At 40.8% G+C, this 24,138-nt stretch overlaps 1 protein-coding gene across 1 annotated transcript in view; it reads right to left on the bottom strand.

The window, feature by feature from the left end:
- The window catches only part of dnah3 (dynein axonemal heavy chain 3), a 336,640-nt gene that overhangs the window by 274,470 nt on the left and 38,032 nt on the right, over positions 1-24,138 (bottom strand). Inside the window, exons 3-6 of the mRNA XM_086000753.1 lie at positions 22,290-22,359; positions 15,962-16,124; positions 5,891-6,080; positions 4,850-5,045 (exon numbers count right to left, since the gene is read on the bottom strand). Coding sequence (XP_085856879.1) covers positions 4,850-5,045; positions 5,891-6,080; positions 15,962-16,124; positions 22,290-22,359 — 619 coding nt within the window. The remainder of the gene's footprint in view (positions 1-4,849; positions 5,046-5,890; positions 6,081-15,961; positions 16,125-22,289; positions 22,360-24,138) is intronic.

Genomic DNA, 24,138 nt, shown 5'->3' with positions numbered 1-24,138 from the left:
TCTATGAAAGATTTCAGATGCAGATATTATCCCGAAAGACATTCTGAGGAAACAATACCTGCCAAATGGTGTGTTGAAGGTACAGTATTTGGTGCTCTCTTCATCCAGTTTTAGTTGCCAAAATCCTTGTGAGGCATCGAGCTTTGTAAAGTATCTGGCACCTGACATTTCACTGGTGATTTCTTCTCGCTTGGGAATCTGGTAGTGTTCACGTTTTATGTTTGCATTTAAGTCCTTTGGATCCATGCATATTCTTAGATCATTGTTCTTTTTCTTTACACATACCATGGAGTTAACCCAGTCTGTTGGCTCTTCGACTTTCCTGATGACTCCTAGTGTGGTCATTCTGTCCAGTTCATTCTTTTGCCGGTCACGCAGGGGTGCTGGAACTCTTCGTGGAGCATGTACCACTGGCTGAGCATCCTCCTTTAGCTGGATCTTGTAAGTGAATGGTAGAACTCCAAATCCTTTGAACACATCCTGGAAATTATTCACTACAGAATCCACCGAGTCATCTGGTCTGCTTATGGCACAGTTTATACGGTAGACTCTCTTGACCAGTTCTAAGTCCTCACAAGCTTTGTCACCCAGTAGTGAATCAAGTCCTTCAGCCACAACAGAAAACATGAGATGATGCACTTTGTCTTTGACTGTCACTTTAAGTCTGCATACACCTAAGCTATCTATTTTCTGTCCATTATAGTCCTTCAGTAGTACTGACTTTTTCTGTATTTTGGTCTTTTCTTTCATATTGTTAATGTCACTCATACTGATTAAGTTTGCTTTTGCCCCATTGTCTAGTTTCAATGTAACTAATGCTCCATTTACCTGCAGTGGGATCATCCATTTGTCCTCTTTTACTGCATTAATTTTATGTTCAGCATTGTCCATATCTGAGGGCTGCACATTTTCTGTATCATTTTTGACATTGTCACATGACACCATTCGTACAAAAAATGTCTCACTTAAATCAGTGTCCTCAATTACATTAACTCATTGCCCTTTCTTAGTTTTTACTTTTGAAAAGCATTGTTTGGCAAAGTGATTCTTTCCATGACATTTTGTGCACATTTTTCCAAATGCTGGACATTGTTTTAACTGGTGTGTGTAACCACAGCGTTTACAATTAAAAATTCCTTCCTCCGATTGCTTTTCACTTCTGTTCTGCCCATGTTTCTTCCCCTTGTAGGACACAGCACCGACAGCAGCACTTACTGCAATCGCATCATCATTGATTTCACTGAAAGTCTTGGCATGCTTTTGAGCTAGCTCGCTAGCTTGGCATATTTTCACAGCAATTTCCAATGTTAGTTCGGTTTCTCTCAACAGACGTTCCCTGACTTTTTTTTATCATGAATACCAAACACAATCTGGTCACGAATCATGGATGCTTTCAGCTCAGAGAAATTACATGTCTGTGCTTTCAGTTTCAGATCAGTCAAAAAGCTATCAAGAGTCTCATTTTGCTGCTGTGTCTGAGAACGGAAGATGTACCTCTCATAGGTTTCATTCTTTTTGGGAGAACAATGTGTATCAAACTTCTTTAGCACATCATCTAATTTTTCTCTGTTCTCCTCTGGATTAAATACAAATGTATTAAATACCTCTATCGCCTGTGGGCCTGCAACTGTGAGCAGCAACGCTATTTTCCTTGCGTCTGGCTTCGTACCGTACCCGATGGCAGCAATGTAGAGTTCGAATTGTTGTTTAAAAGTCTGCCAATTGTAGTCGACATTTCCTGTGAGTTTCAAACGCTCTGGTGGCTTCAAATTCTCCATGTCGCATTGCACAATATTCAGTAGATCTTACCAATCCTGGTACCATGTTATGTTCATTAATAACTAGTCGTTTTTAGTAAGAACAGCTAGCTTTTGCTAGACACTTTATTGAGCACATGTGGACTAGGTACAGTATCTGTAGAGGCCTCCATCTTGACTGCTGCCTTGTGGGTAGCCTAGTGCATCCTGGGTAGCCCACTCTTATATACATACAGCACCACCTAGTGTACCATTCCAGAATGACAGGTTACTGATCATTACAGTTACATCGCGCGTCAAAAAAACATAAAACAATATTCTATGCACATTTATTTCCTCGCTATCAATTACAGGGGCATTCCCTGTGGTGCATATTATAACAGCTGCGAATTGATCTCAGCGCCAAACGTGGGTTTTCAAATTCAGACATTTCTGACAGGTTAAATTTGGCTCCTGAGGTTTCTTAGCAATAAACTGCCAGCAGGATTTAGGATATAATTGAAAGGGGTTGTGAGGATTAAATATGCATTATAGTATTTTTATTACCCAGTTGGAAACAGGACATGAATTTGACTTTTAAAACAAAAAGCTTAGAGAAGCTAACTCTTAAATTCTACTTAATTTTTAAGTGTTTGCTTCAGCACATTGCAGCATAATCCTATACTTAAGCATTAAATTAATTGATTTACAGTTTTAGATTATTTTTATCAGCGACAGCAGACAAATGAAAATGGATGAGAAGCAAAAAGCTATTCTACTGCAGCAAAGGAGTTTAACATGTGATTTTATACTACTATTTTGGCCATGTATAATACTAAATGCAACAACTTCATAATCTAAAATACATGCATATTGCATAAATCTTATAATGTACAGTAACATAATTATAAATCAAATTAGGTCTGAATGATACCTGGACTAAGGGTTAAATTATGAGGAGAGATTACACAAATTAGAATTTAGAAGGTTTAGGGGTGATTTGATCGAAGTTTAAGATATTAAGAGGAACAGATAGGGTAGATAGAGAGAAACTATTTCCGCTGGTTGGGGAGTCTAAGACTAGGGGACATAGCCTAAAAGTTAAAGCCAGGTTTTTCAGGACTGAAGTTAGGAAACACTTCGACACGCAAAGGGTGGTAGAAGTTTGGAACTCTCTTCTGCAAATGACAATTGATGCAGAGTCAAATTGTTCATTTTAACTCAGGTTGGTAAATTTTTGTTAACTACAGGTGTTAAGGGATATGGGGCAAAGGCGGGTATATGGAGTTAGGTCACAGATCAGCCATGATCTCACTGAATGGCGGAACAGGCTCGAGGGGCTCAATGGTCTACTCCCATTCCTATGTTCAGCTGTATTTGAAAGTACACACCAGTTACTTTTTTTAAAATTTTACTCTGGTCAAGGGTATATCCAATTCAAGTATATATAAAGGATATTATATCTAAGTCTACATTGGAAGATTTCTTTGTTTCAGACCAATTGATGCATTTTGGATAGAAAAATGGAGAGGCACTATAAACTAAATGATACAATTTTAAAGGAGTGCAGGAATGGAGAGACCTAGGGGGGTTCACAAACACAAATCTTTGAAGGTTACAGGAAAAGTTGATAAGGCTGTTAAAAGAGCATATAGGATCCTTGGCTTTATAAATAGAGGCATAGAGTACAAAAGCAAAGAAGTTATAAATCACTGGTTAGGCCTCAACTGGAGTACTGGAGGAAATATTAACCTAACCCATTCCATTGAAGTCAATGGAGAGTAATATTGGGCAGAGTGTAAAACTGGTGTTCCACCGATCCCATACGTTTCCCACCCAGCAAGTTAGGTTAAAATGACCCACATTGTGTCAAATTCTGGACACCACACTTTAGGAAGGATGTCAAGGCCTTGGAGAGGGTGCAGAGGAGATTTATTAAAACAGCACCAGGTAGGAGGGACTTCAGTTATGTGGAGAGACTGGAGTAGGTGGGATTGGTCTCCTTAGAGCAGAGAAGGTTAAGAGGAGATTTAATAGAGGTGCTCAAAATTATGAGGGATTTTGACAGAGTAAATAAGAAGAAACTGTTTCCACTGGCAGGAGTGTCAGTAAACAGGGGACACAGATTTAAGATAATTGGCAAAAGAACTAGAGGGAGGGGGTGGAAATGAGGAAACATTTTTTAAAAACTCTTCGAGTTATGATCTGGAATGCACTGCCTGAAAGGGTGGTGGAAGCAGTTTCGATAGTAACTTTCGGAAGCAAATTGGATATATACTTGAAAAGGAAAAATTTGCAGAGCTATGGGGAAAGAAGTATTAATTGGATAGCTCTTTCCAAAGAGCCGGCACAGGCACAATGGACAAAATAGCCTCCTTCTGTACTACATGATTCTATGATCGAGGAAAATGAAAGATCGCAAGATTGTGATAAAGGGTGCTTTTGAATTTGGGGAAACAGCATATTCGCAAAGTTGTAACCTCACAGGTGGAATAAAAACCATGTCATATGCATTTCCATGAAGTGCATTCTGTTAAAGAAACATACATTAGAGACATTGGTGAATAGGCCACCAGCCACACATAGTGAAATTGCAAGAGCACTCCCTGTGATTTTCAGTCCATTAAAAAGTTAATGGATGGGAAATCATGGGCACTACTTTCATGAATTCCCAATTTACACAGCCATCGCGTAAGGCTCCCTGGCGTTAGCACAAATTTGTAAAATCCTCTTTTCAATGTACACTTTCATCAAGTTCTCCTTTCCTCTCCTGAAGACAATGAACATGGGCAGCCTCTGATACATCACCATTATTCATGTGTAAGCCGGGTCAATGAATAGAAGCTATTCAATTACAGGGGGCATCGTAACCATGCTTTCAACCAAAAATGTGAACTCTGATTACTTTAGATCATCCAAAATACTTTGACCAGAAGAACTTTGGGTTGACTCAAATGAAGACACATAACTTGTACAAAATAGAATGGTTTAGCAATTGTTTTATTTGTAGAACTGCTAAGTCATGCACTATTCGTGAAGTAATTTGTATAAAAGACAAGCAAAAAGAGGTTGTGCAATCAAACTCAAAGTCAGCCTACAGTTAATTGTCTTACTTTGTGTACCAGATCTCCTGTAGTAAAATCATCATTGGATTGACAACGAAGAGATGAGATTCATTCCAAGCCTTAGCTTTACGGTACGCATTGTGCCAAGGAACTGGAGCACGAATTACTCTATGAGGGAAAGGCCGAGGCACAGAAGAAACAAAAAGCCTCATCTTTTCAGAAGGATCCTTTAAGATGTAGTTAACTGAAAAAAATTGCAGTAAAACATTGAATCAACTTCACAAACTTGTATCCACAGTTTTAGAAATATGTTGAAGTAAAATTTGTTGCCAGATTCCATTATGCATACAGTACTGTCAAAGTATTTTAGGTGATTGAAAATTACTTCCCATCATATGGAAAAGACAAAAGAGAAATCACATTCAAAAATCCGTTTCTCTGACTCAAAAGCAATCACATTTTACCTTGTGGCTGGCTAATTTCTATGCTTTTCTATAATAATTATAATGATATTATAGCAGTAACATTTATTGTTAGTAAAATTCTGTTTGGATCTGTTTTCAGCTATCCAGTATAACAGGCCACTTTCCATAGTACCGTGTGATTTAATGCAGTTGGCACTCTGGATATGATTCAGGAACATTTAAAGCTCGTGGAAATTATTTTAAAGTCATTAGCACACCCAGTTGGTGACAGAAATATAGAGGGTTTTATTTATTCACAATAGGAGGATTTTATTTATTTGGGAACTGCAAAAAAAATTACACAGGACGCTAGCTTCATCCTTTCCAACAGATTTAAAACATTTAACTGGCAGAAACCAGATGGGGGGGCAGTTAAAATAATGGGAGGGCCCTAAATTAAGATCAGCATGACCCCCAGGTCGCCGGCCTTGCCAGGTGTTCCCCACACTACCGCGCTCCTTCCCAGTTAATATCAGGGTCAGTGTTTCTGGACCATTGAGGAAAGCAGTAAATGTAGTTTCTGCAAGGAGGGAAAAATAGTATGGGAGGACTCTGAAAGGGGAAAGAAACCGGTCTTCCTTTTAACATTTCATCCACTATCAGTTAACTAAGCTTATTATCTTACCAATGGCTTTCCTAAGGCTGCTGTCATAGTCACTATTGACCTCCTCAAGCAATTCATCGTGCAGTGGCTGCAAATCAGGAACACTTCTAAGCTCTCTTGGCAAAAGTTGTTCTATTCGGTTTATCTGTTCAGGCTTTTGTGGTTCAATCATATCAGGTTGGATGCCATGATCAATGTAGTAGACATATCTCTGTGTAAATATAGAAGAAATGGACTCTTCTGGTGCCAAACACTCTTAACAGACATGTATCCACCGTGTTTCAATGGTAAAGAAAGCAAATGTAATGCAAAATAAAAATACTTCGTAAAACCTATCCCATTAGTTAAGGGCGTTGCCAATACTTTCATCAAGCTTACAGTTCTTTTTTCTAATGTTTGCATTACAGTACAATTTCTTTTTTTTTTATAAAGTAAGATTTTAATTAGGTTTCTTTCTTTTAAAACTCTAAATGGACCCTTTTTGTTTTAAAAAAAATGAATTATGTAGATTTTACCCCTTTGAGTATAGGAACTAGAAGCAAGCATTTTTAGGAACACAGGAACAGGAGTAGGCCATTCAGCCTCTCGAGCCTGTTCTGCCATTCAATTAGATCATGGATGATCTGCGACCTAACTCCATATACCCGTCTTTGGCCCATATCCCTTAATACTTTTGGTTAACAAAAAGCTATCAATCTCCGATTTAAAATTAACAATTGATCTAGCATCAATTACCATTTGCGGAAGAGAGTTCCAAACTTCTACTACCCTTTATGTGTAGAAGTGTTTCCTATTTTCACTCCTGAAAGGTCTGGCGCTAATTTTTAGACTATGCCCCCTAGTCCTAGAATCCCCAACCAGCGGAAATAGTTTCTCTCTATCTGCCCTATTTTGTTCTCCTTAATATCTTGAAAACTTCGATCAGATCACCCCTTAACCTTCTAAATTCTAGGGAATACAATCCTAATTTGTGTAATCTCTCCTCGTAACTTAACCCTTGAAGTCCAGGCATCATTCTGGTAAACCTACGCTGCACTCCCTCCAAGGCCACTATATCCTTCCTAAGGTGTGGTGCCCAGAACTGCTCACAGTACTCCAGGTGTGGTCGAACCAGGGTTTTGTATAGCTGCAGCATGACTTCTACCCCCTTATATTCTAATTCTTTAGATATAAAGGCCAGCATTCCATTAACCTTTCTGATTATTCTCTGCACCTGTTCATGACATTTTAATGATCTATGTACCTGGACCCCCAAGTCTCTTTGGACCTCCACTGTTTTTAGCTTTTCACCATTTAGAAAGTACCCCATTCTATCCTTTTTAGGTTCAAAGTGGATGACCTGCCATTTGCCTACATTGAAATCCATTTGCCACAGTTTTGCCCATTCACTTAATCTGTCGATATTCCTTTGTAATTTTATGCCAATAATGCTGCCTATTTTTTCAATCGGCAAACTTGGCTATATGACTTTCTATGCCATCATCAAAGTCGTTAATAAATACTGTGAATAGTTGAGGCCCCAACACAGATCCCTGCGGGACACCACTAGTCACGTCCTGCCAATTTGAGCATCTACCCATTATCCCTACTCTCTGTCTCCTGCCACTCAGCCAATTTCCTAAACAGGTCAATAATGTGCCCTCAATTCCGCAGACTTCTACCTTAGATAACAGTCTCTTACGTGGGACTTTATCAAATGCCTTCTGGAAGTCCATATAAATTACATCCATAGACATTCCCCTGTCCACTACTTTAGTCACCTCCTCAAAAAATTCAATCAGGTTTGTCAAGCATGACCTACCTTTCACAAATCCAGTCTGGCTCTCTCTGATCAACTGAAAATTTTTGATGTGTTCAGTCACCCTATCCTTATTTATAGACTAGCAATTTCCCAACAACAGATGTTAGGCTAACTGATCTATAATTCCCTGGTTTCCCTCTCACCATTCTTAAATAGCAGAGTGACAGGCGCAATTTTCCAATCCAAAGGAACGGTTCCTGAATCGAGAAAACTTTGCAAGATTATAGTTAGGGCATCTGCAATGTGCTCACCTACTTCCTTTAAACCCTGGGATGGAAACCATCTGGTCCTGGGGATTTGTCACTCTAGTGCCATTATTTTCTTCATTACTGTTATTTTATATACATTAATTTTATTGAGTCCCTGTCCCCGATTTAATATTAGTTTCCTTGGGATTTTTAGCACGCTAGCCTATTCCTCTACTGTAAATACTGACGCAAAGTAATTATTCAACATGTCTGCCATTTCCTTATCATTGACAATATTACCGCTTTCAGTTTTTAAGGGGCCAATATTGCTCCTGACTACCCTCTTTTTCCTAATATAATTGTAAAAATTCTGAGTGTTGATTTTGATATCCCTTGCAAGTTTCTTTTCATACTTCCGTTTTGCAGCTCTTACTGTCTGTTATGTGACCCTTTGCTGTTCTTTGTATCTTTCCCATTCGCCAGGATCTGTGCTATTTTTGCATTTTTGTCTGCTTTTTCTTTTAGTTTTATGCTGTCCCTTACCTCTTTAGTCGTCCATGGGTTTTTTTGGCAAGTAGAGCTCTTGCCCCTCAGGGATATAAACTGGTTCTGTATCACTTTGAATTCTTTTGTGAACATCTCCCATTGTTCTTCTGTTGTTTTAACCATTAACAGATTTGCCCAGTTTACTGTGGACAGTCTCTGTCACATCCCATTGAAGTCGGCCTTACCCAAATCTGGAATCTTAGTAGCTGTTTTGCGTTTCTCCCTTTCAAATGCTACTTTGAACTCGGTCATGTTATGATCGTTATTGGATAAATATTCACGCACCATTAGGCTGTTAACTAAATCTGTCTCATTACTCATTACTAAATCTAATAAGGCTTGCCCCCTTGTTGCCTCTAGGACATATTGTTGTAGAAAACTATCCTGGACACGCTCAAGAAATTCACTACCTTTCGGACAGGTGCTAGTCTGCTTATCCCAATCTATATGAAAGTTAAAATCCCCCATTAAAACTACTCTGCCTTTCCTACACGCTTGTCTAATCTCTGCAATTTATACAATCTAGCACTTCACAGCTGCTACCAGGGGCCTATACACAACTCCCATTCTAGTCTTAAATCCTTTCATATTTTTTAATTCTAACCATAAAGTCTCCACTGGCGGTTTACCTCTCATTATATCATCTCTTATCATTGAAGTGATTTCATCCTTAATCACGAAGGCTACTCCTCCCACTGTGCCATTTTCCCTATCTTTCCTATAGACCTTATAACCTGGTATATTTCATTCCCAGTCCTGACCGTCTTATAGTCGTGTCTCAGTAATGGCTACCATGTCATACCCTCCAATTTGAATTTGCGCTTGCAGTTCATTCAATTTATTCCTTATACTCTGTGCATTTGTATAAAGAACGCTTATTTGGGCCACACACCCTAACCTGTCCTTCAGCTCTAATATTTTACTCACTTGTTTCTTATTTCTCTCTCTCCTGGTTTAATCACTTTGCATCTTTTAGCTTTCTACATGTAGTGCCGAAAGCACAATTTCTGACTGTTACTCTATTCTCTTCCCTTTTGTTTGTTTTTGAACTATTTTTCATTGTGTTTTTACAAAATGCTACTTCAGAAAATAGTGCACATTGATGAATATTACAAAATATAATGAGACCCAAGTACAGAACATATGCTATTTGTTTATCTTTACAACTCTTTATTGAAAGTAGCCCACAACCACCAGTGTGACTATGGCTCATGGGTTACATAACCATAGCAATGTGCCATAGCAACAGTGCTCACCTCTCTGGGCATAACACTGTGCCAGATATCATTACACCTCCAAAGAAACAGTGTGCAAGGTTTAAATTACATTTTGTTAAGTATATGCATGACGAAAATACCATAAACATACTCTGCACTTCTGGGAGAAGAACAAATCAGTCCTGAACATTATAATATACTGATGACTTTGGTGTTTCTTAGTGATTCTTTAAGTGACCTGATTGATAATACTCCAATATTAATCTGTTATCCTCTACGCATACACTGAAGGAACTGGAGAAAAAAGAGCATTTTAAAGCAATGAGTATGAAAGATCAGGTTATACTAAAAATGTATGCTAAATGGTTGACTAAGTCAATAAACTGGAAATTAAAAAGAAAAAACAAGCTGTAAAACAACCGCAGACAAAAAGGATCTCTGGAAGGAGTGTAGGAATTTGCTAAAACAAGTTAAAAGGGATATTAGAAATGCAAAGATGACATGGGATAGCAAAAGATGCTGGCCTAGAAATTCATTATTTAGGTGGCTTCTCCAGTGTTGACACTCGCCATGGCGATGACTCTCTTCCTGCCCATGTTGGTCAGCATGCAACACAGCAAAGAGGGTGTGTATGCAGGCTCGGCCTCCTCCGATGCCAGCCTGCTGATACAAGTTCTGCAGGAGCAGTATTAATATTTCAAACACATCCCCATATGTTATAAGGGCAGCACTAGGAAATTCAGTTGGAAACCCCAACTCATCACTAACCTGCCAAATCCAAGCCAAACAGTCTAAAAATCTCTGGTCAAATCTGTCAATTATCTCTGCTTAACACAATGCTGCAGCATATTAAATTTCAGGCAAATGAACAGGTGCTCATGCATCATATTATGTTTCTCATTCCATATGCTTTAACCAATTGCAATTTAATTAGCAACCAAGAGAAAGCTGCCATAACCCAACTAATTGCCAAATGAATCAATCTGGTCTAGTTTCATAGATTATTTAGCCCCGAAATTCCACAGGGTTTGCTCCAGAAGCACAGAGCAAAAACCTCACTTGCCCTAGTCGGCAATCCTGTCCCAAATTTTGAGGACAGAATAATTTGCATAATCGGGGTGAGCCATCCATACCTGCAAGAGCCTGTCCCAAACCGTCAGCTAGAATATCTGATCAGTGCTTCTTTGGATCTCCTGCTCTCAATGGGTCTCTTTAGGAAGGTAAATCAAATCAATTACCATTCCTTGGTAAAGGTTTGTGGCCTTTTTACAGGCCTAAAGGGGGATCACCGCTGGTGTGATTTCCGTTGAAGCCTATGGAGGATGTAAAGGACAGAATTTTCCAGGGAACTCCCCAGAAACGTACTCTTGACATAGTGAGCAGAATATCCATCCAATGCCCCCATCACTGGAATTTAAATTGCCAGTTTAAACAGGTTGGAATCCTGGTAGAACCAAATTCATGGAACCCACTGGATAGAAATTGGGCTTGTTGCCCTCTCCAGCCCCAGGAATTTTGCAGCCCTTGTCTTCAAGCTTCTAATTCAAAATTGACAGCTTCCATTTTATCTCTAGCTATTTTAGAACTGTATATGACTTATTTTGTTGCATCATTTCTCCTCAATATCACCCCATTGAGAAGATGCTGCCACTTATGTGGCGCTGGCAACAACCTGCCCATTATCTGATTAGGATTAAATCTGAACAAATGTGAACAGGTCTTTGTGGTTAAAGCACTCTAGGGGAAGCATGGAGGTTTTTCCATCAGATATATTTCCCCCTTGCAACTATCACCTCCTGCACTTCATTCATGTTGAGGTCCTGTACACTATAAGGCCGTTGCTTGAAATGTTGCTGTGCTGCCAATCTCTATTCTATAGAAAAGCTGCCTTGCAGAGCCAAGTCTTCCCATGACAGTGCTTCTGGCAGCGTGTTGCCTGTATTTGCACTGGAGCAACTTCCATCACTAAGTGAACTTTCTCTGCTCTCAGCTAACACATTGTGTAACCACTGCACCTCTTCTCACGTAGACAAGACACACATTCTCATGGACAAAATGGGGGTGTTGACCTATTTTTATCTTGCATGGAGCACCTCTGCTGAGCTGATAATGTGTCCTCGGGATAAAATGATTTTATGGTTCACAACGGTGCAGATAGTTGTACCAATCCTGCATTGGTCAATTCTGTTTCAGCCCGGCTTCTAAACTCCAAAGGATCCCAATAAACTAATCTTCATGTCATCTCCCCAACAGTGCATCGTAGTGCACTGACACGCAACTCACGATTGTGTGCAGATGAGCTCATTCTAGGAAACCTACGGCACACAGCCTACAATTTTCTGTCACTTAGTTCTAATAAGTGTACAATCACTGTGCACCTGCGATTTTCTGCAATGTTCTCTTTGCGAGCGTTGCTCCCTGCTGGAAGCGTAGAATCACTCCTTGAAATTCTTACTTTTTTTCCCCAAATCAAACACTCTTACCACACATTGGGCAAGGGTGCATCTTTTGCCTCCAAAATACCATAAATTCAAGCACTCATGCCTTCTAGAAACTGATTGGCTTGCACCAGATGCAGGCATACCAACATCAAACTACACTTTGTAATGTGAGCCTTTCATTTGCTGCCAGTTCACAGTGATGTGCTGCAAGCACTACATCATAGTTCCAATCACTGCATTACGGCACAGCTCTTTAAATCTCCCGTCCCGCGGTAGCACAGTCTTCCCAAAGGTGCCCAGGACTTCCTTTTGGGCCAGCAATTGTTTGCTTTATGTCTCACCTAATCACATTTATAACACTCAATGGGCTAAAAATTCGTTGCCGGTGTCACCTTGGCCTTGGGTTAACGGCCGCTGAAAATGGACGAAGCGCTACAAGAGAAAGATTTGCGCTGGGGGCTAAAGATCTTTAGCCCAGAACTAAGTTACCATGTAACGCCCTCCTGGTGGCATTAGTGCAGGCGGGAGAGTCGACGTTCCCATCCAAAAGTGGCGTTCCAGCTTCCAACAGCCTCTGGAAGCGAGGCAATAGAGTTCGCTAGGCATTGTGGAAAATTAAAAGGGTAATGCCTTCTGAACTAATAAAAATTAAAATGAAGTGAAAAATGCAGTTTTCAGCCTTACTGCCTTTAAAAAAAAAATTACATTAAAAATAAGTCCCAAATAGGAGTCTTCAGCTCTTAAAGCTGAATTGCCTTCCTCACCTAAAAAAATGGGAACAGTGCTTCAGCGCTAACACAAATGGCTCAGCAAGCTAGGGAAGGGGAACCCAGGGTCCCGCACACAGCACTCCAGCTTTGTGCAGGGGGTCAACACTGCAAGAGAGGTCCTCTACTCACAGGGGCCAGGAGGCCCTCCAGAAAGAACGATATGTCACCAAGACCATCACTGCCAGCAGTGTCATCCCCACCACTTGGCTCCGGTGCCCAAAGAAGCTTCATGACCTCAGACCACTGGTCAAGGTCAATGAATGCATCTTCAAAAGCTGTCTCCTACCAACTGCATCACTAGCCTCACACATTTCTCAATGCACAACTCTCCCCCAGCCCCGCCCCAGCAGCAGGGCAGAAAGGATACAAGATGCTGGTATCCTCATACGTTATCCTCCTTCTTGCATGCACCTCTTGCTTTCCTGCCCTCCCCTCACCACAACTCCACCCCTGTGCCTTCCTCATTTCACACACCCAAGAAATGCAGCCTGCCCAGCCAGTGGTTAACCAAGAAGAGGGAGAGGAGAGTGAATTAGAAGAAGAAGAAACATCGTCACTCGATTTCACACACCCAGCCACCAGCTCCTGAAGGTTGACCAGCAAGGCCATTTGCAGTGTCCCCCAATGAAAGTCAGCAACCTTCCACCAGCCATGCTGGGGTAGTAGTGCATGACATCAGTAGGATAGGCAAAGGCACACACAAGACAGTCACTAAGAGAATGCATAAGGGTGATGAGTTGATTTCTTGATGTAATATTGGATGGATAGATGTATAAAGTTGGATTGGAAGGTTTGCTTTGTGGTGGCTTTTATTTCAGCATCATGGCCAAGAGGACACTGTGATGGTCAATAACAGAGGGAAGGTAAGGTAAGGTGTGGGACAAATGTTGAAAGGTGAATTGGGGTTAAGATTACTGGGACCACAGGTGGATGATTCCATGCCGGATATCCTGGCCAGAAAGGGGATGTCTGGGTTGCATCCTTCCTTCTGCTTCCTCCTCCTCGGCTTCTTCCTCTTCGGCGTGCGGATGCTATAAATCTGATATAAAAGCAGAAAATGCTGGAAATACTCAGCAGGTCAGGCAGCATCTTGACCCGAGATGTGAACTCTGTTTCTCTCTCCATGGATGTTGTCAGACGAGTATTTGCAGCATTTTCTGTCTTCTCAGAGGCCTTCCTTTACCATCCGAGGGCTTGCAAGTGTCCAGCAGCACACCCTACACACTTAAAAAATCTTTTAACATATATTGCAGCAAACCACTACTTCAATAAAATCAAAAAAGCCCAGTTAAAATGCAAACTTACCTGAAAGTTGTGCGTGTCCCTTTAAGCGCTTCTGTCAGTCTGCTGCACGCTAGGTTTACCTGGCGAGCTTAGGACCCAGCTATGAACTCAGCGCAAAGGTCCAAGTTCGTCGAGGTGACATCACCTCTCCCTCATTTCAATTTGCAGGACGATGGATGTTCTCGGCAGCACTGCCAGGCCTTCAAAAATGGCATATGCCGTGGGACCTGCGACCAGCTGGCGAAAGAGCGGCAGCCACCCTCTTAACACAACTTTTTGCCGGTAATGGGTGGCATTAAGCCCCGAATTTTTAGCCCAAAAACTTTAAGATCACTACTCTGCAATCTGCTACAGCTCACAAGATATTGACTGTTCACCTGGCTTGGTGAATCAGTGAATGTTTTAAATAATTTACCTAGTAAGGTGATAGAGGCAAAACTTTTATAAAAAATATAATTATGGCGCAGCTAGAGAGAACATGTACTAGATGATGGATGAGCTTTAGTAGGCTGAATGGCCTTTTCTCATATCTGATTTTTCTTACGCAGTTAGGTTCAAAGTCTAATTTTTCAATGGGCCGGATTTTGCCATCAGTGACAAACAAACAGCTCCAGCCATTCATTACACTTAAACTTGTCCACAGACATTCTGATATTTTGCACTGGTACTTACGGTGATTAGAGAGCCATTTCAGGGCAGTGCCCTCTACAGGGGACTGAGACCTGTGTGAACAGGGCAAGCTACAGTGTATCTCCTTAACCAAACAGATTAAAGAATCGCTAATGAGGAGCACAGAGTCTGAACCAGGAAGTGACAGTTAGGATGGTTAATTCAATGTCAAATCAGGTACAGAAAGCGAAATGAAGAGAGGGGAAGAAAGATGGGATTAAGAGAGAGAGATAAAAGAGACAGAAAGAAAAAGTTTTATTTTTAATTTAAATGTTTTTCTTTTTAAAATCTACAACAATAATAAAAGCTGAAGGAATGAGACTCCACACTTGTAAAAGTTAATTTTCAGTGCCAGGTGTTTGGCAGTACTTCATAGAATCATAGAAACTTACAGCACAGGAGGCCATTCAGCCCGTCGTGCCTGTGCTGGCTATTTGAAAGAGCAGTCGTGCTCAGTCCCACATCCCCGCTTTTTGTCCCTAACCCTGCAAGTTCCTCATCCTCAAGTACCTGGCCAACTCCCTTTTAAAATTACTTGTGGAATCAGTTTCCACCACCTTTTCAGGTAGAACGTTCCAGATCCCGACAACTCTCCGAGTGAAAAAAATTCTCCTCATCTCATCCCCCCATAATTAAGACTTATCACACCATTAAAAATTTACTTACAGTACACTGAAATGGACAAGCCCTACATTTTTCTGGGAAGGTTAGTGAGCATCTATCATTTAAGTACCACAACTTTCCATGTATTTCAATGAGATACTGTTATAGCAAAGTTTCTGGAGGAGCAGGGCAACTTGGACAGCAATTTCCCGATTTCCGTGTTTAACTGCGCACGTGTGGTCGGTGGAAGTTGCTGTCCGATTTACGCTTTAATAATGGTGAGCGCGGTTAGCCTCACCATTATTCTTCAGCATTCTTAAGGGGCTTTATTAAAAACCATAGTTTTTAGACGATTGAAGAAATATGACTCATGTTTTCAAATGATCTGAACAAACCGATTTGACCTCGTGCTGAATAATGAGCAATTTTCTAAGGGTCATTTTTCCCACCTGTGCAATTGTCTTAGTATGAATTATATGGTATTGCTTTCCAATTTCATTCTATTGCTGAAAGAAAGTAGATGCAGTAAAAGAATACAAATCACTCTGAAAAAGTGAGTATATAAAGAAAAACCTCATAATCTCGATCAGAAGGCTCTCCTTCTTGCTCAGTAATCTCTTCCTCTTGTTCAAGAATTAAATTAATTTGTTCCACTGGGGTCATAGGTCGGCTTCCAGGAAATTCCTGTCTTTTTGCAGGTGTTTGACCACGGGTTCCAGGCCGACTTGTCGAAGCGCTGAAACAAACAACAGGTTTATACTCCTGTCATATTGTGGATTGTTCTAGTATAGTAACAACAACAACAACTGATATTCATATAGCGTCTTTAATGTAGTAAAACGTCCAAAGGCACTTCACAGCAGCATTATCAAACAAAATTTGACACCGAGCCACATAAGGAGATATTAGGGCAGATGACCAAAAGCTTAGTCAAAGAGGTAGGTTTTAACAAGCGTCTTAAAGAAGGAAAAAGAGGTGGAGAGGTTTAGGAAGGGAACTCCAGAGCTTAGGGCCTTGGCAGCTGAAGGCACGGCCGCCAATATTGGAGCGATTAATATCGGGGATGCTCAAGTGGCCAGAATTGGAGGAACGCAGATATCTTATCAGAAATAGGATCAGGAGTAGGCCATTTGGCCCTTCGAGCCTGCTTCACCATTCAATAAAATCATGGCGGAGCTTCTAATTCAACTCCACCTTCCCGCACTATCCCCATATCCTTTGGTTCCCTTAGTATCCAAAAATCTATTGATCACTGTCGTGAATATACTCAATGACGGAGCTTCCACAGTCCTCTGGGGTAGAGAATTTCAAACATTCACAACCCTTTGAGTAAAGACATTTCTCCTCATCTCAGTCCTAAATGGCCAACCCCTTTTTCTGAGACTGTGACCCCGACTTCTAGACCCCAGCCAGGGGAAACATCCTCCCAGCATCTACCCTATCAAGCCCCTTAAGAATTTTATATGTTTCAATGAGATCACCTCTCTTCTAAACTCGAGGGAATATAGGCCTAGTCTACTCAATCTCTCCTCATTGGACAATCACCCAATCCCAGGAATCAGTCTAGTGAACCTTTGTTGCACTCCCTCTAAGGCAAGTATATCCTTCTGAAATTAGGGTCTTAAATCTAAACAAAGCAAACTACATAGGTATGAGGGGCGAGTTGGCGAAGGTAGATTGGGAAACTACATTAAAAAGGTATGACAGTAGACAAGCAATGGCTAGCACTTAAAGAATTAATACATAATTTACAACAAATATACATTCCTTTAAGGTACAAAAACTCCCACAGGTAAAGTGGTCCAACCATGGCTAACAAGAGAAGTTAAAGATAGTATTAGATCAGAGGAAGAGGCTTATAATGTTGCTAAGGATTGGGAGGATTTTAGAATTCAGCAAAGGAGGACCAAGAAATTGATAAAGGGAATTAAGAATATGAGAGACATAAAAAGACTGTAAAAGCTTCTATAAGTATGTAAAAGGGAAAAGATTAGCAAAAGTAAATGTGGGTCCCTTACAGGCTGAGACAGGAGAAATTATAATGGGGAATAAAGAAATGGCAGAGAAATTAAATACTGTGTGTCTGCCTTCACGGAAGAAGACGCAAAAAACTTCCCAGAAATAGTGGAGAACCAAGGGTCTAGCAAGAATGAGGAACTGAAAGAAATTAGTATTAGTAAAAAATAGTACTGGAGAAATTAATGGGAGTGAAAGCCAATAAATCCCCTGGACCTAATGGCCTACATCCTAGGGTTTTGAAAGAGATGGCTTTCGAGATAGTGGATGCATTGTTTGCCATTTTCCAAAATTCCATAGGTTCTAGAACAGTTCCCGCGGATTGCAAAGTAGCAAATGTAGCCCCACTATTTAAGAAAGGAGGGAGAGAGAAAACGGGGAACTACACACCAGTTAGCCTGACATCAGTAGTAGGGAAAATGTTAGAATCTATTATTAAGGACGTGGTAACAGAGCACTTAGAAAATAAGACTGGGCAGAGTCAACACAGATTTATGAAAGGGAAATCGTGTTTGATGAATTTGTTAGAGTTTTTTGAGGTTGTAACTAGCAGAATAGATAAGTAGGAACCAGTGGGTGTGGTGTATTTGGATTTTCAAAAGGTGCCACACAAGAGGTTATTAAGGGCTCATGGGATTGGGGGTAATATACTAGCATGGACTGAGGATTGGTTAACAGACAGAAAACAGAGAAAAGGAATAAACAGGTCATTTTCAGGCTGGCAGGCCGTAACTAGTGGGCTACCGCAAGGATCAGTGCTTGGGCCTCAGCTATTCACAATCTATATCAATGATTTAGATGAGAGGACCAAATTTAATATATCCAAGTTTGCTGATGATACAAAGCTGGGTGGGAATGTAAGTTGTGAGGAGGATGCAAGGAGGCTTCAAGGAGATATAGACAAGCTGAGTGAGTGGGCAAGAACATGGCAAATGGAATATAATGTGGAGAAATGTGAAGTTATCCACTTTGGTAGGAAAAATAGAAAAGCAGAGTATTTTTTAAATGGCAAGAGATTGGGAAATGTTGGTGTTCAGAGGGACCTGGGTGTCCTTGTACATGAATCACTGAAAGTTAACATGCAGGCACAGTAAGCAATTAGGAAAGCAAAGGTATGTTGGCTATTATTACAAGAGGATTTGAGTATAAGAGTAAAGACGTCTTACTGCAATTATATAGGGCCCTGGTGTATTGTGTACAGTTTTGGTCTCCTTACCTAAGGAAGGATATAGAGGGAGTGCAACGAAGGTTCACCAGACTGATTCCTGGGGTGGGGGGATTGTCCTATGAGGAAAGATTGAGTAGACTAGGCCTATATTCTCTAGAGTTTAGAAGAATGAGAGATGATCTCATTGAAACATACAAAATTCTTACAGGGCTTGACAGGGTAGATGCAGGAAGGATGTTTCCCCTTGCTGGGGAGTCTAGAACCAGGGGTCATTGTCTCAGAATAAGGTATCGGCCATTTAGGACTGAGATGAGGAGAAATTTCTTCACTCAGAGGGTGGTGAATCTTTGGAAATCTCTACCCCAGAGGGCTGTGGAGGTTCAGTCGTTGAGTATATTCAAGACAGAGATCGATAGATTTTTGAATATTAAGGGAATCAAGGGATATGGGGATAGTGCAGGAAAGTAGAGTTGAGGTAGAAGATCAGCCATGATTTTATTGAGTGGCAGAGCAGGCTCGAGGGACCAAATGCCCTACTCCTGTTCCTATTTCTTATATTTTTATGTTCCTTAGGCAAGGAGACCAAAACTGTACATAATACAGGAAACTTTCATTTAAACGGAGGTTAAATCTCCGGAATGCTCTATCCACCAGCAAAATTCAGGAGTCGGTTCAGATAACTTCTTTTACTTTTCGTTGCTTTTTTTCTCCATTCCTGGCTCTGCAAGCGTCTAGCTGAAGCTGTTGCTTAGCTACAGAGACGCTTGCAAGCTGCGCCGACTGTTTTGAAGCTGTTGCTAAGCAACAGTGTTTGTTGCTAGATACGGAGCTCAGAAGCTCCGTATGTTTTAACATTAGCACTGGTTTCTCCGGCAGTGTTGATCGACCGGCACCAGCTCGGTCCCGTCAGTGCCGGATACCAGAAAGTTTCCTGTACTCCAGGTGTGGTCTCAGCAAGGCCCTATATAATTGCAGTAAGACTTCTTTACGCTTGTACACCAATCATTTTGTAACAAAGTCTAACATACCATTTGCTTTCTAACTGCCTGCTGTACCTGCATGTTAACTTTCTATAATTTCTGTACAAGGACACCCAGGTCCCTCTGAATACTAACATTTCCCATTCTCCCTTTAAAAAAAATATTCTGCTTTTCTATTTTTCTGACAAAAAGTGGATAACTTCACATTTCTTCACATTTTATTCCATCTAACATGTTCTTGCCCACTTGGATGACCTCAAGTAAGTGCAAGAGACATTGTTCATTAAAAAAACAAGCACTTGTGACCAAAGAGAGCATGATATAAAGTCGATTTTGATCATAAATTTACACTGAGCTTATAGCTCAGCTTATGGCATTACAAGAAAGAATTTCTTTTATAGGTTTTTACATTTTTAGAAACAGTGAAACTAGTTACATAACTACTGCAGGACTACCATGTATGGCATAGATTTTCAAAGGTTAATAATTGCAAAACAGCAGTCCAATCATCTGCATAATTATTATCTGATTAAAGCAATGCCAAGTCAGCTCCACCTATTTACTAAACTGATGTGTACTACATGACTACAATATCCTGTTGCACAGGGTTACGAGATTTGAATTTGTCTCACACACCTCAGGATTAGTTTCCTTTTAATTTTCAGTTTAAAGTCACTTTTAAATAGCAATCTGATCATTTGATGGACAATGAGAGAAGACTAATGATTTTGGATTGAATTATAAAGAATTTTATGTTTCTTCACTTACACCTACTGGAAGTCAAGAGTGAGACGATCAAAATTAATTTAGGATCCTAACTGACTCAGAAAAAGGAGACTTCTCTCTCATTTTGGCCGACATTTATATCCCAAATTCCAGAATTGAAAAGATAAATTGGAACCAACCACAACAAGCATGTAATTTGAAACTCTCCTTTCACTTTGGAAATCCTGTTACGCTGAAACTCATAGTAACAGCAACCCTTCTAATTCTGAAATTATTATCTTAATAGTTAAGTCTAAAATTAAAAGATAAAAATCCCTTCAGGTTACAATTTTTAGCATTTTATCTGAATTTTTCCCTCATTGTGCAGCTGTAGATTTTAATAATGGAAGAGGAAACATCAGCAAAGGCTCATCAAAATCAGATTCAATTCTTCAATAGCCTTTTGAATTCCTAACCTTGAATAACCACAATAAGCCCACTGACCTTGACTACACTTACTCCCACCCCGCTTCCTGTAATGACTCTATTCCATTCTCCCAGTTTCTCCGTATCATCTGTTCCGACGATGCCATCTTCCATACCAATGCTTCCGACGTGTCTTCCTTTTTCCTCAACCGAGGATTCCCTCCACTGTGGTCGTCAGGGCCCTCGACCGTGTCCGTTCCATTTCCCGTACTTGTGCTCTCATCCCTTCCCCTCCTCCAAAAACCACGATAGGGTTCCCCTTCCACCCCACCAGCCTCTACATTCAACGGATTATTATCTGCCATTTCCGCTACCTCCAGAGTGATCGCACCACCAAACACATCTCCCCCTTCCCTTTCAGCATTCCAAAGCGACCGTTTCCTCTGCGACACCCTGGTCCACTCCTCTATCACTCCCAACACCCACAGTCCCTTCCCATGCAAACGCAGGAGATGCAACACCTGCCTTTTTACCTCCTCCTTTCCCATCATCCAGGACCCCAAATACTCCTTCCAGGTGAAACAGCAATTTACTTGTACTTCTTTCAATTTAGTACACTGCTGTATTCACTGCTGATGATGTGGTCTCCTCTACATAGGGAGGCCAAACGCAGATTGGGTGACCGCTTTGCTGAACACCTCCATTCAGTTCACGAGCGTGACCCCGAGCTTCCAGTCTCCTGTCACTTTAATTCTCCGCCCCACTCCCACTCCCACTCTGACCTCTCTGTCCTCGGCCTCCTATACTGTTCCAATGAAGCTCAACGTATGCTCGAGCAACTGCACGTCATCTTTCTATTAGGCACTTTACAGCCTTCCGGACTCAACATTGAGTTCAACAATTTCAGATCATAACCTCTGCCCCCATTTTTTTTTTGGGCAGCAGCTGTTGCTGATGATTCTGCTATTGTCATTTACATCTCCTCTAGACCCATCTTTTGTTTCTTTACTTGTCCCATTACCATCTCCTTTCACCTTGGACCATCATCCCTTTTGTCATTTAATCTCTCCTGCCTTCCACCCTATCACAGACCTTCCCTTTTGTTCTTTCCTCCCCTCTCCCTGCGTCTGTACTTGCTTTAAAACCAGTTACATCTTTAACTGGACCTGAAACGTTAACTCTGTTCCTCTCTCCAAAGATGCTGCCTGACCTGATGAGTACTTCCAGCGTTTTTGGTTTTTATTTCAGATTTCCAGCATCCGCAGTATTTTGCTTTTGTTTTTAGGCACAAAAATACCTGTCTTTAACCCATTGTAAACTGAATAATTTTTCTGCATCCAATAAAAACAGCAGATTATCTTTATTTAGAGTTGAAGAGTGGAACATATTTACTTATAAGGGGCTCTGCTCCCAGAATGGAGCCTCACTAGTGGCGAACACAAGTTGCAAAATCAGAGCTATGGTGCTTTAAGCTCCATCTCTGCTGCCGCAGTTACATTATTTTGCACTTATAAAACAATCATCTGTAGTTCTCAAATAATTCATAAAGCAAATAATTTACATTTTAGGGACTACCAATTGGAAGAGATATGAAAGTACAAATTACCTTTCACTGATAGACTTGCTTCTGCTTGAAATTTTTCGTCTCTTCAGGGCAGGTGGAGATGCTTTTGGAGCTGAACACATCAGTTAAGGTTAACCCAGCAAAGTAGATTGCCAGTGGTCATTATTCTTTCAATTAAGCTTATGCTTCAGAAATCATGGGTAATGTTTGGAAGAACCATGAAAAATAATAAAGCCATGGCCCCTTTAAAAGACTTCAGCTGGGAATTTCCTCAGGGGTTCTCTCGATTGGTCACTGTATTTTCGGCAGAAGATCAGCGGATACCCCGTTTATGTGCGTAAAGGGTTTCTGTTGATCTTCCAAGCCAATGGCAACTGAGGAAATTCGCCCTCTTTATATCAGTACCTTTACTTATTTGCATCTATAGTTTTCCCCTTCACATAACAATGGTGCCAATCTGAAGCTGCTATGTACAAGGGACTCGATCCACTGCTGAAGGTGAAGTCAGCTGTTGTGCAAACTCCATGTGAGCCACAAATTCCAGTATGGCAACAACTTAACATTTACATAGCACTTTCCATGTAACAAAATATCCTGAAGCGCTTCACGGGGGAGGAATAGTCGCCAACAGTAAAAGATGAATTAGAAGGGAAAGTACAGTCGATTAGATAGGTTTTGAGGATGCTTTCAAAGAGAAAAAGAGATAAGTTAGGTGGAGGGCTTTAGGGAGGGATTTCCAGAGAATAGGGCTAAGGCGGCTCAAAGTTCTGCCTCTGATGCTGGAACTAAGTGAGAGTACAACGCACAAATGCCAATCCGAGTACCTGTCTGAGGTTCTAGCTTGTTTGAGCTAGAATTTCCTCCTCCATCCAAAGCTAGAGAGTATTGATAAACATGCAACTTTCAGGAAGTCTGTGGCATCAATAGCCAACAAAGAAGGTTACCCTACAGCAGTGATGTCAACCCCTTCCTTGACTATTGTGGTGCTTTCCTCTTTCTGTTGTCTATGGTCACTTACTTGATTGGTAAGATGATGAACTAGCACTTATTTTGTTGGAGAATAATCCAAAACTTAAACCTAATGGCAAGCTCTCTTTATGGGATTTATTTTAAGCTTTGTCCTCAGTGAAAGAATGAATGGATTCTTTATCCTTCCAGAGCTCATTTGGACAGTTTAGCGTGATGATGTCATTGAATTTTTTTTGTCCTTTCCTGAAAACCATGGGACATTTTACATACCACATAATTGTGATGAGGGCTGTTTGAAAGAAAAAGTTTTCTGGAAGTAGAACATAAAGACGGAAAATTGAATAAATCTATGAATAAACAGTTCCCAAAACTCTGACAAACTTTGCAAAAGCTTTCCAAACAAATAAACAAGAGGCAATTTTTTTCCATGCTTACTTTCCTCACACAGTGGATAAATTCACATTATGGCCAGCATGGAGGGGAAAAATAAACTTGAAGCTGTCACCTGAAGAGGAAAATGTGTGGGAAAATTACAATACATGGCTATCAATTGACAAGCATCCTTTTGAATTATGATCTTGGTTGAAGATCTTGACTAACCCATGGAATACTGAATATTTTTAAAGGAGAAATTTAATTATTTACCGCTGCCATTTCAGAGTCTTGGGTATCTTTCATAGATTACAAATACATTGACTGGAATTTTCTCAAGAGAGGCAGGTTGGGGGCCTCCGAGGCGGGCGGGAAACCCGGGAGGCCGGATTTCCCCACAGGCCCTGCCGACTTTAATGTCAGGGCCTGATTTGAATGTGAGGCCTCAGATTCCCGCCTGCAGCCAACCAGACTGAGAGGCTGGCTGGCTGCGGGCGGGTAAGCCTCAGATGCGAGGGTTCGATCCGGGGGAGGGATCGCGGGGTCGACA

Source organism: Somniosus microcephalus, chromosome 11, assembly GCF_052327205.1.
Source record: "Somniosus microcephalus isolate GS21.2 chromosome 11, FLI_Smic_1.0, whole genome shotgun sequence".
Classification (NCBI taxonomy): Eukaryota; Metazoa; Chordata; class Chondrichthyes; order Squaliformes; family Somniosidae; genus Somniosus; species Somniosus microcephalus.
The sequence above is the reverse complement of the archived record's forward strand: the minus strand, read 5'-3'. Positions and strand labels throughout refer to the sequence as shown.